Below are 13477 nucleotides of genomic sequence, written 5' to 3'. Positions count from 1 at the left end.
TATGTTCAAAGGAATATTTTTCAACTTATATACAACTGCTACGTTGTAAAGATGGTGTAAAAAATTCCTTTTCCCCTTTTAACTGTTTCAGAATCGGAGATCTGTTTCTACAGAGTAGGTACCCACTGGTAGATTTAGTCATAAACTATGTTCATAGCTCCCTCTCATGACCATTGAATGAATACTATATAAGCCTCTTTTATTCTTGCTGTTGTATTCAACTAACAGCTCACTGGTTAAGTTTTAATTGCTTCCAATGAGGTCAGCAAAGGTATTTATCGAAAAGCCCTGAATAAAAAGGCTCCACACACACACACACAAGCATACACGCTCTCACACAGAGAGAAAATCCTTTTGCCTGTTGATTTATGGAAACAATTATGATTCTGCTGGAGAATTTCTCAGCTAAGAAATAGTTTGTAGCTACAGTAGAGAGGCTCAAGTTGCACAAGGCAGACAACAGACATGGAATTCTTGTGCATCCAGCTGTTATCAACAGAACAAGTAAGTTACTGCTATTTGTTTTTAAAAATAATGCAGAGTGGATTTCTAGTAGTTTACTTCTTTCTCTTGTTTTAGTGCTGAGGGGAAAAGTAAAGTTACCAGATTTTTGAACCTTGTAATTATCTATAGTAATTACGCTGTAGAACTTTACATAAAGTTCTCCAGACAATACTGGCATTTAACTTGAGAAATGTGGGTAGTTCAAGAGAAAATAATTGATTAACCACAAACATAAAAGCATACTATAAACAAATCTAGGGAAAGCGTTTATACTTTGTTAGTAGTAATTTTAGGGCTTAATTTAAATCAATAGCTCTAATTGCAGGATGTTTCTTACCAAACAGCAATCAGAATAAATGGTACAATCATATTCTGATTTGTCTCTAGTAATGTTAACTTTTCTAAATCTACATATAGAGAGATAAAGATGTTGACATCCTCTGTGAAAATTGTTTTAAATGTGCCTTCACAGTACCAACTACACTGCATGTTATAATACTATTTACCCACTAACATTTATACATACAATGTTTCATCCTCCCCTGCCTCCCCTCCCTATTCCTAATGTCTCCTGGCAAACAGAAGTCCAGTAGTAAACAGTGTCGCAGCAACTGAACTTAGTGCAACCTGTTTTTATAAGGAAATACCAACTGAGAGTTATTTAAGGAGGAATCCTGTATTGTTATCAGGAACTAAAAGGATAAGGATAACAATTTGGAAAAAAAACAACTACTCTTTCTTAAATCAATCTACAATTCACAGATAGGAAGAGGTCAATGACCTAGGAGCAACAATCAACTCAAGATTTAATTTTCATTATGTTATTCATGAACACCCGGAGCACTACACTATAATGCGCAAATGGATACTGACATGGATCCTGCCAACTTTGCTCTACAGATCATGCTTTCACATTATCTGTCTAGTGGGCACTATATCTTTAGCTTGCAATGACATGACTCCAGAGCAAATGGCTACAAATGTGAACTGTTCCAGCCCTGAGCGACATACAAGAAGTTATGATTACATGGAAGGAGGGGATATAAGAGTGAGAAGACTCTTCTGTCGAACACAGTGGTATCTGAGGATTGATAAACGAGGCAAAGTCAAAGGGACCCAAGAGATGAAGAACAACTACAGTAAGTAATGTCTTTTATTTATAGCACTGCTTATGAACCTTAATCTGTGAAAGAACCATTTTTCAAGTGACATGCTTTCTTACTTTTCTTTTTGGATTTTTTTAAAAAAACCCCTATCATCTTCTAATCTCTCTAAACTGGGATCGTTGAACTATGTTTCCAATAACATCTTCTGGAAACAGGTCAAATCTACTAATATTATGGTTGGAGCTGATAACCCAAGCCAATTTGAAAATATAATCCCTATGTCTTACGGTCAAAATGCTTGTAAGTTATGCAAAATATAAATGATATTATTCACACTGAGATGGAAATCACTGTCCTCAAGCAAAACTCATTAGGAACTCTAAAAGAGTCCTCAGTAAATGCTCAACAAAAACTTATTAGTGTGAGGAACAGAAAATTCATTTTAAAAAAACAATTAGATTTTCTTTGAAAGAATATTTCTGTGGTGTAAAATACATAATCTGTGCTCAAAAATGCTTTCAGGGACTTGTGCAATTGTATACAGTTATAAAACAGAAGGGAATCTGTCCATCTGTTCATGTCAGAATGAGTTTGTATTAGGCTGTTTAATTACCTAAGCAAGAAAATAGGTTCCTCCTAACATTTTCTTTAAATCTTCCATGCCATAATTTTGTGTTACCTTAAGAGAAATGTAAATGTGAAGGAAGAAATAAAAGTGAGTTGCAAGAGATGTTAAGTCCATGATTTTCTGTTAGTGTACCTTACATTTTCTCCAAGAATTAGTTAATTTTGTCCTATTGAAATATCAGGGTTGGATTTGTCATTTAGAAGTTATGATGAACAAACAATTTCAATAGTATTAAATTTAATAAGGTAGAATATTGGATATAAATAGTAAGAATTTAAAGTCCCTGAATGAAAATAAATGCTTTGTATCACTAGCACTTGAACAATGTTATTATCTTATCATCTTATAATATTATGTATATTAAAGTCAATTGAAAAAGAATGCCTGGGGATGATGGTGTAAACATTTGCTTAAGCACTTGCAGTGCATTTTGCTTAAGGCTTGCAGTGAGTACTTGAAACTTTTTGTTGCTTGTTTAATGAATGTTTTTTAGGGATTTTTTAAAAAAATTATTTATTTTAGAAAGAGAGCAAGAGCGAGCAGGGGAGGGGCAGAGATAGAGGGAGAGAGAGAATCCAAGCAGGCTCCTTACTACCAGCACAGAGCCTAATGCAGGAACCATGAGATCATGACCTGAGCTGAAATCAAGAGTTGGATGCAACCGATTGAGCCACCCAGGTGCCTTGGTTTTTAGGCTTCTTAACTAACGAGCCAATAAGTGGGAAATTGGGGAATTATATTTCCAATATGAAAATGAGAGGATCTTCTTTTTAAATATAATTGATATAGAACACTAAGGCCTTTTTAAGGGATTATTAATAGTTATAGTTTAATTATTACTGGTATTAGTAAAATTATCATGTTAGTCTTGGAAGATTGTTCTGATTATACTAAACTTTAGCTAAAGAAATGACTATTTGGAGAAAAGTTCTGTGGATAGCCACTTCTATATGAGCAACAGAATTTGGATTATAATCAATTTATTTAAAAGTTATGAGATTTATCATGAATAATGGAACCTGGTAGAAGAGACAAGAGGACAGAGCCCAGGTGAAAGTTATGATGCATAGGTCTATTCCCTACCTGTGAGTAATTTTGGAAAAATTTTTAATTCTTTCCAATTTTCAGTTTTTTCATCTCTAAGATATGGGGTATATACAGATGATCTCTAATACACTCACTAGTTCTTACAGTCTATTCTATTCTAAACCATAAGTATGAACAGATCTAAGTACTCATTATGTAATTATTATATACTTTGAATGAGATAAGTGAATATTATCTCCATTATAAGATGAGCCATCAGAACTAATTTGAAATTGTACCAATATGGTTATCAAATCTAAACACTGTGTAGAATTCTTCTACATGGTCACTAATTCCTTTTGAATGCTTTTGTCAAATAATGAAAAAGTGAAAAATTAGAAGTAAAATCCAGTGAAAATGAATAGTATACGTAATTATTTGGGATGAAAAATATCTACAACTGGGATGCATTCATATATGTGTTTTATTTTGTGTCAAAGTTTCTTAAAAACCACTAAACTCCGGCATTTGTAGGCATACACAAAATGCCAAAGTTATTTTATATCTGAAACACAATTTAGCATTAACCTTAAGTAACCATAAGGCCAATTTGGCACACCATTTCTCCTCTATTCTAATTCTACAGTGAAAATGAAAGAGAGAGAGAGAGAGAGAGAGAGAGAGAGAGAGAGAGAAACTCTGTATCATAAATAGAATGCCACAATACCAATGTTCATAAAGGCATGGTATATATTATATAGTCTTCACATCTATAAGCTTTTCATAGGCTGTATATATAAACATACTTTCTTGATAGGGTGAATTCTCCTGGAAAGGGAAGCTTTCAATGGGATCCTTTAAGTAAACCCTAAAACTGTTGTCAGGTTGTGTTGCTATCCTCTTGAAGAAGGGGTCAGTCAGGCTTCACCATAGTTAAAAAGAAGCTAATCCACAATTGTTAACAGGAAATCCTAAGATACAAAAGTAATTACTTCATTGAAAAATATGGAGAATAACTTATTAGAAGAGAATTCTGATATTCATTTCCTGTTATTTAAGGGGCAGCCTTACTAATTTTAAGTGTGAATGTCCCCTACATAAAACATGCAAATTGACACATGTGAAGTTGAAGCTACTGTATCCAGGTACAAAGGAAGTGCTCAATAAAATTTGCTTAAGAAGTCAAAGAAGAACAAAAAACTTGAAATTATAAATATGAAAACGATTAACATTCCTCAATCATTAACTGAATGAATGAACAAATGAACAAGAGATATTTCCTTCCTATTTACAATGAGAGTAAAAGGTGATTGGATTGTCTACTGGAGTAAAATGCAGCAGAGTTCAGAAAGTGTGATACATCAGAATAGCACTTTGAATTTCATTTTCAGTGTTCTGATCCCATAAATTTGTTAGCTGGTTGTTAAACGCCTTCTGTGGAGGTCTTTTAAAATGGTATAGATTTAAATGTCTTAGATGATAAAATTTTGCATGAAAAGTTAGATGTCAGCTGTGTGAAACATAATTGTTCTTTGAGTTACTATGAGATCCCCACTCTTTTCTCGTGGCTTTGCTTTGGATGAAGAGGAAAATTACCTGATGATATTAATAGGTTTTGAAGGACTGCTTACTTCACTAGCAGAAGGATAACTCCTTCATAAAAATGTGATATTGCTAAGAAAATGGACTGGGGTGAGTAGAAGAGGTAAAAAAAAATATGGGTATATAATTTTGTTTCCAAAAGATTGGGTTGGGTAGGTAGATGGAAGGCCTAGAGGAAGACAAGGGGAGTGGTATGGAGCCGGATATGACAGCTCATGTCTCATTTTTTAGGAAATTTTAAAAATTACTGAAGCTATCCTGGGTTGTGAGGATCTCACTTCAGTCTTAATTTATAGTGTTGTCTTGTGAAGTATTTTAAATTTAGATTAGAAGGACTAAATTGCAGGAAAAGCACACCAAGCAACCCAATAAAAATAAGCCTTGTATTAGTAGACAGATAAGTAAGACCCAACTATATAAATGTAGGAATTCATGAGAGGCCAGGAGATGCCGGACCACATTTCTGACACTGAGGAGAGAGGAGTTGTCACTGGAGAACTGGTCCTCAGATTGCATACTAGTCTCACCCAGGAGGCAAGAAAAGTCTGTCTTCTCTGATGATTCCACATTTAGCCTTGCAGTATGTTTCTAAGCAATGCAACTGGAACCTAACCTGAACTAATAATAAGGGTAATAAAAGCATAAAATGCCCAGTAATAACATCTTAAAGGGATTTGTAATGGATGGTCAACACTTCTACTGCTGTCGTTAGAGCTCTCCTCTTGGAGACAAGGTGAAAGGGTAAATTTAGATAATTTTTGGACCAGGCACTCCATCAACAGACAGAGTCAATCAGTCCACACCTGACAGAAATAACACTGCTGTTTAAGCTGGGACTCGAGGTGCCAAGTGAGAGATGGCAGCAGTGCACTGGGCAACTGTCAACCGCCCTGCAAGGCAGATGCGGAACAAAGAACTCAGTCCCTCAAGATGATTTTCTTGCTTTTGGTATTCAGTTACTCTTCTCAACAATGGTCAATATCACCCATTCCTTTTAAGAAGAAATCCTTAATTGTGCTAAACCACTGATTCAAGAAAAAGTATGCTTCACTTAGTAGAATTAAGCATTGTAAGTTCCATAGCAAGCAAAGAGTTAGCCATTCTGAAAGCTAGCCAATGATTTGGCAACATTCTCTTTTGGATTGTTAGACTGTGACGGGATATGGCCTAACAATTGGCAAAAAGCAAATAAACACAGTGTTGTGGGATTTGACTTTGGCCACAGAATCTTCAGCAATCCAGTTGTCAACAATTCTTTGGATAAGATCCTACTCAGCACAAATCTCTGCTAATAGCTAGCGAATATACATACCACCTCTAAATATGGAGACAGTAAACTTGCTTATGCTCCAAACAGCTCTTAGCCATTTATCTAAAAGAACAATAATTCACATTACCAAAACAAAATAAGAAAACCAGGGCAACCACCTTAAAAAAATAGACAATGAGGAACATACCTATGGATTTGACCCACAATCTGAGAATTACTGACAAAATGGTACCCTGTAGAACTGGTGGCCTGCATTCCCTTGAGTAAGTTAAGTTGTCAAGGCCTTAAGTTAGGGGAAGATGGATAAACTGCTGGGGAGCAGATTTGGAAATATTAGCTACCCTTTGAGAATTCTAATAATAAAGATTATTTTTCATTGTATAGTTTTCCTCTTTTTTTTTGAGGGGGGCTGGCTAATACAAGTGTCTGGCACTTGCAAAATTCAAATAATTTATTGCCACAGGTGTATCTCTTATTTAATTTGTAAATCCTTATTTGAACTGACCATCATTTTCATTTATATACCAACCCAGAGCACATGAACATGTATTTTCCTCTGTGACTCAGCTGTATTACAACTCTGTAGCCTACAGTTTTAGAGCATTCAGAGACCCAAGTGAATTGGAGAGAATGCAAGAAGTCTGCTTTGAGATATATAAAAAAATTCCCTTTTCCAAGTTTCCCTACCTCTCAGCCTTGGCTAAATATTATAATCAGCTAAGGAACTTAAAAAAAAAATACTGATGCCAGGTTCCACCCACAAGGACTCTTATTTAATTCATTCGGGGCGTAGCCTGGGCACCAGGAATTTTAAAAGCTCCCCAGATAATTGTGACATGCTGCCAAACCTGAGAAGCCCTGGATCACAGCGAAGGTTCATGTTAGATTACTGGGAGACCACAGTTCAATTAAGTCAGAATCCTGAGTAGGTGGGAAAGACTCAGGCATCGGTGTTTGTTAAAGTGTTCTAGTGATTTTACTGTGCTGATGAAGTTAAAAAACCACTAGTTAATGGGACCAAGGGTTCTAATTCAGCCTGGATCCCCTCAGGTGTCCCAGGATTATTTTGGAACCCCGGGACGGCTCCATAGTTAACTTACACCCCAGAGGATTTCAAAATGGGCCTATCAGGAATGACTGTCTGAATTATGCATTGAGGAAGTTCTTCCGGGTCCATTTGACCTCTCTGACAAATCTCTGTGGCTCCAATATTTGGTGAACTGGCCTGGAAATGCATGTGATGACAGCTCTGTAGCTACTATGTAAAAAGGCTTCTTTGGTGAATGAGTTCATCGCAGGGAAGAATAGGTCCTGTGCCACAGTCTCAGAATGACAGGCAGATCTGAATCTCTTCTGACACTTTCAAGTGGTGATGCAGTAGGGGACCTGGAGTACAGACATCAAAGCCAGCTTACTTGGCACTTAAATGAGCCACTTATGACCATGGACTCAGATGTCCCCAAATTAGGCTCTCACCTCCTATGGCCACCCCACAGAGTTCAAGGCAGTGATTTAAAGAGACAACCTCAAGTCTAGAAAATCCAGGGCAGGAAGAAGCCAGAATCCTAGAGGGTCTATCCAGATTACTGAAAAGGATATGAAACTAGAGGTTTGTTTTCTGTGTAAGTTTGGGATTAAAGTAAGCTTTCTTTAATTTCTAAGGATCCTAGCTTTCTTTTTCTGTATCAAAACTTCTGGTAGCACAGTAGCTTCTTTTACACGACTGTTGGAATATACTTTTCTATATTTTAATTTCACATATGGCACACAGAAGAAAAGGCAGAGATTGTGCATATCTAAGTAATATGGAGAAAAAAAAGAATTCATTAAATGAAATGGGCTTCCATACAAATTCCTTACTTTTCTGAACCATCTCCAAACTTTCTTTTTTTAAAAACACTTTATTGAGGTATTTTGACATATAAAAATCTGTACTTATTTAATGTACACAACTTGATGAATCTGTACATCTGTGAAACTATGATCACAATCTATGCCATAAACATATCCATCACTTCCAGAAGTTCCCTCCTGCCTTTTAATTTATTATTATTTTGTGATAAGAGCACTTAACATAAGATCCATCTTTTTAGTAAATATTTAAATATGCAATACAACAGTATAAACCATAGGCACTACACTACATAGTATATCTCTAGGACTTATTCACCTTGCACAGTTGAAAGTTAGGACCCTTTAACTAATATCTCTCTATTTCTCCCTCCCCCAAACCCCTGGCAACCACCTGTCTACTCTCCACTTCTATGAGTTTAACTATTTTAGATTCCTTCTGTAAGAAGTATTATGTAGTATTTGTCCATCTGTGTCTGGCTTATTTCACTCAGTATAATGTACTCCAGGTTCATATCCAGTCTTTCTACACAAAAAATAGGTTGGAAAATGAAAATCCTCTGCCCTTCACATGGTTCAGAAAGCCACATTAAAGAGTCACTGAACACTTAACCATTTCTTGACCAAGACTTATGTCTACATTTGAGATTATATTTGCCCCTGACTTAGGTGGAGAAGCTATACCTAATTTGCTAACAAAGCAAATGTCATTAAAGCTATTTACCTTAGTTGCACAAAAGGGTTTGTGTAGTAAAATATAAAGACAAAGGGATTCGGATGAGGAAGCAGATAAATGAATTATCTAATATTCATGTCCAGGTAAAATTTGCCTTTAGAACATCATTCTCAGAGGTAAAAGATGTGATGTATACTGGGGAGAATTGGCTCTAGAGATTCTCTGTTCCAGTCGACTTCCCTGCAGAAGAACGTAATCACTTCTCCTGGAGTGGGCATGAGTACTTGCTATAACCATTAGCTAGTGTCCTTCTGAGAATAAATAGATTGACAACATCTTTGCAAACAGGAGAAGAAATAGGCAAGAGAGGAAAGGAACAAAGGACTTTATATAAAAATAAATGGATTTTGCATTTTATTTTTTTGAAGATTTTATTTTTAGGTAATCTCTACACCCAACATGGAGCTTGAACTCACAACCCTGAGATCGACTTGTACTCTTCACCAGCTGAGCCCTCCAGGTGCCCTAGATTCTGCATTTTAAGCTTAGGGTGGATTTAAACACAAAGGATCCTCATAAAACATGGCTCTGTTATCTTTTTTTTTTTTTATGCACTTAAGGAATAAGGGCAATGGGATGCAATAATGGATAAGACAATAGTGAGAGAATTTCTGAGATCAAAACAAAACTAAATAGTGTACAGAGGGGTTGAAATAACAGATTATTGCAGATGACACTCAAATAGCAGGTTTGAATGCATTAAATTTGTGCCTAAAATTGTAATAATTTTTGTTTATTTATCAGGAGTATACTCAAACTCAGTTTATATTTATGATTAATATAAGACAAATTAGGTATATTTCAATATCCTTAAATACTATACTTATGCTAAAATTATCATGTAATATTTTATATTTATCTGCCTATTTGAAATTTAGATGTAATTGTAGATAGTGTTGAGAAAATGCTTTGGGATCAAATTCAGAATCAACTCAGGATGCAGATTTTTCTTAAAGCAGCAATTCCAAACTTTGTTTCTTAGAACACTAGTGTCCCTCGAGATATTATGGTGTTGTGTGCAGCATAGTTTCTATGGCTAATTCATTGGGAAATATTAGGTTACATAAAGTTGAGCAAGTTTTCACAGTAGAAATTCTCTGAGCCTAATTTATACTAATATAAATTGCAAAACTCCAGGAGATTCTGTATGGTTTCTCAAACTTATTTGACAACAGAATACACTGCTCCTGCCCCCCAACTCTCCCCTCCGATTTAGGTAAAACATTTAAATTTCATTAAATTTCAATTTGAGAGTTATTGCCTAGGGATCTCTCTATGGTGTAGTGAAGAACTAAATCAAGCTTCCACTCAGCTGTTTGTTCCAAATAAAAAGGCTACAAAATGGACCTGAAGCAATATTTTAAGAATGACCTTGAACCAAGAATTTGTGCCAAAGTCAGGAGGCTGCATATGATTTTGGATAAGCAGGGTAGCATTTTGGGTATAGATGTAAGCTGGGCTGAAATCCAAAGATTTGCAGTGAGATTTAAGCTTAGCTTGAAGCTCTTTTCTGAGTTCTGGGCAGCTTAAAGGACCATTTTCATAATGTGAAGTGATGTCCAGTACCTATTATTTGCAACTAGAAACTGACCAAAACATTTCCCAGCCGTTAACCTAAAAATGTTTTAGGATTTTAATGTGATTGAAGAATTCTTACTTATGTACCTAAAAACAATAAACTTTGACTTTTAGTAGCTAGAGCCAAAGTTTGAAGTTATTTCAATTGCATCAATAAAGAACAATAAAGAACAGTTTATTTACTGACCAAAAACTATTTAGAAATTTTAAATTTAGCATAACCTGAATAAGTACTAATTTAATGAATTAATTTCAATACCCTTTGAAGAGGTCACTTATTGGAGACGTTAAATAGAATTGCCTTTTCCACCCATATGTAGCACATTTGCCTTGTCTTACATTTCTGTCTCTTTGCATTTGGCAATGCCACTAAAAAATGTAAGTTCTAGAAAGATAAGCATCATGTCTTACTCTTCCTTTTGTCTCCCAGTGGTATAGGAAGATATATTTTATCTTAAGCTGTCACACATCTAAAATTAATTATGGATAAGAAATTGATTACTAAATGATCATGAAAATTTAACGCAGGCAAGAATGAAAAGTTTTGCTGAAATAAGACTAGTACACCTCATTTCCCTCTTCTCTCGTATTCTCTAATATTAAAAAAAAGTATTGGCCTCTAGAACCTATTTGACTTCATGTTTTTCTAGGTAATTTCAAGGGATGGGTGGAAAATTTTTATTGTAGAGGCCGATGATCTAAGCAGGCCCAGGTAGCTGGTAATACTGGAAGGATGATTGGCGAGGCATGCTCAAAGCATCTAATTATTTTTATCTGTCAACTAATTCCTGCATATCAAAAACTATATGCAGAAAACAATGATAATTAGTTGATATTGGTTTAAGGAATATCTGCATGCAAAGGAGATACAGACAGGAAAAGTCTTTAAGAATTAAATGAGCTGTACTAGTAAAAACAAGCAGTGGGCTGATAATTTTTGGATAGGGAATCTACTTACTTAGTAGCACATCTAAGATTGATCCTGGACTCAGTGACTAGTGTTGAAGGGAGGACAGGACAAATGCATAGGGAGAGAGAGGTGGGGAGAAGTGGAAAGTTGGTGAATACACTCTCACTTTGTTTTAGTGCCAGTAGCCTGATCCTCGGATAGTCTTCTGGTGTTTTATAGTGTCTCAAACTGTACTTCTGATAAGAGCCTGGTCAGTCTGGTTCATATTGAGGCATCTCTAGGCAGTGGACAGTTTTCTCCCTTGTTTGCATGAATAGTGAAGACATCATACAAAACTATGAAAGATTGAGATCTTCACTTTTTTCATTCTTTTACTAATGTCACAAATATTCTTGATACCTTCCCTACCCCAGACTCGGGCTACAATAGTAAACATTCCACACAGTCCATGTTTTCAGAGAATTAACAGTTTAGTTGAGGGTGGAGGGTAAACTACAACAAGTCAGAGGCGGCAGGTTCAGAGCAACTGGGGGGGGGGGGGGTTGCCTAACTCCACTTGAGGAAATAGGCATGGAAGTCTTTTCTGAAGGCATGAAAGAGAGAGGACAAATAATTACCTTCAGAGGAAATACTTTTGTAGATGCCTGGTAGTAAGACAGTGCTGAGAGGCTGGGAAATGGAAAATGACTTAATATCTTGCCAGGTATCAATGTTAAGCTCATGAAAGTAAACCCCCTTTTTTTCCCAATTAAAAATATGAGAATAACATTTGCTCTTTTTCAGTTTTCAGCCTTTGACCACTCTATTTACTAAAAATGACTATTTCCTTTACAGGATAATTATTTTTTAAAGGGTAACTGTTTTCTGCAGGCATAATTTAAGTTCTGTTAATTGGAATGATAGTGTTTGTCTGGATAACTGCATACTTTTTCTTTTTAATGTCTTTTCAATCTTTGATCATAATTGTAACCTATTTAGGTCAGGTGTTCATAAATATTCACCCTAAAAACTACATTATCATTATGAAGGATATTTTTCCCAAAGAAGTTCCTAAAAAGTGAGAGAAACAACAGTTTTGAGGCATATATTTATCTTTTAAGGACAAAATTATGGAAGTTATCTGGTGCATTCTTTAAGATAAGCCAACTTTTACTACAGATGCATCCCCTGTTATAACTATTTAAGCAGGTGCACTCAGTAGTCAGCAGCTGTGCACAGCTTTATCTCCTCTGAATCATGAAGTAGGCAGTGAAGCGAGTTATTTTCCCACTTATATAAGTCTATTGAGGGGTCTCTATTTCTGAGAAATTGTGCTCAACTCCCTGTACCAATAATGCATTACAAAATAATGTTGGATGCTTAATAGACATAAGGCGGTGCTGTCGACTTTGAAAAGATTCTGACCAAACTTGGTCTTGAAATTTTCTTGTAACTAGCTTGAAGCAGATCGGATATTGAATAATAATTCATACATAAGGGAGATGAGAATAAATCCATATTATGGTGATTAAGTTGTACTTAGACTTAATATTCATGATGTTTTATTTTTTTCTGTTTTTTTTAATATATGAAATTTATTGTCAAATTGGTTTCCATATAACACCCAGTGCTCATCCCAAAAGATGCCCTCTTCAATACCCACCCCCCCCCTCCCCTCCCTCCCACCCCCCATCAACCCTCCGTTTGTTCTCAGTTTTTAAGAGTCTCTTATGCTTTGGCTCTCTCCCTTTTTAACCTCTTTTTTTTTTCCCTTCCCCTCCCCCATGGGTTTCTGTTAAGTTTCTCAGGATCCACATAAGAGTGAAAACATATGGTATCTGTCTTTCTCTGTATGGCTTATTTCACTCAGCATCACACTCTCCAGTTCCATCCATGTTGCTACAAAGGGCCATATTTCATTCTTTCTCATTGCCATGTAGTACTCCATTGTGTATATAAACCACAATTTCTTTATCCATTCATCAGTTGATGGACATTCATGATGTTTTAAAGAACTATTTAATGGTTTTACAGTTTACATTAACATCACTATTAAAATTACTTTACTATGCAGAAATACATTTTGTTATTTTCGTAAATCTTCTAATTTAGTCTATATAAAATTACACAATGTACAACTAGGAACATTTTCATTGAGTGACTAAACATAAGTAGATAACTAAAATAATGTTAATTTTTTAAAATATGCATGTCAATATTGAAATTGATGCAGAGCATTTCATTCCATTCTAATTAATTCTCAAAATACCTCTTTTCTGTAAGCTTG

General features: G+C 35.4%; 2 protein-coding genes across 9 annotated transcripts in view; one reads left to right on the top strand and one right to left on the bottom strand.

Annotated features, from left to right (window-relative positions):
• FAM227B (family with sequence similarity 227 member B) overlaps positions 1 to 13477 on the bottom strand; it is a 195121-nt gene that overhangs the window by 67936 nt on the left and 113708 nt on the right. The window lies entirely within an intron of this gene.
• FGF7 (fibroblast growth factor 7) overlaps positions 230 to 13477 on the top strand; it is a 57082-nt gene continuing 43834 nt past the window's right edge. The window contains exons 1-2 of one of the 2 annotated variants that reach the window (XM_019442165.2): positions 230 to 504; positions 1267 to 1643. In XM_019442165.2, the coding sequence (XP_019297710.1) occupies positions 1358 to 1643 (286 nt within the window). In that variant the 5' untranslated portion in view covers positions 230 to 504; positions 1267 to 1357. The remainder of the gene's footprint in view (positions 505 to 1266; positions 1644 to 13477) is intronic. The other variant, XM_019442166.2, reaches the window with a different exon arrangement.

The sequence above is a fragment of the Panthera pardus genome, unplaced genomic scaffold (genome assembly GCF_024362965.1).
Source record: "Panthera pardus isolate Hobbes unplaced genomic scaffold, ASM2436296v1 HiC_scaffold_24, whole genome shotgun sequence".
NCBI classification, from domain to species: domain Eukaryota; kingdom Metazoa; phylum Chordata; class Mammalia; order Carnivora; family Felidae; genus Panthera; species Panthera pardus.
Note: the sequence above shows the minus strand (reverse complement) of the source record. Positions and strands in the feature narration are given on the sequence as shown.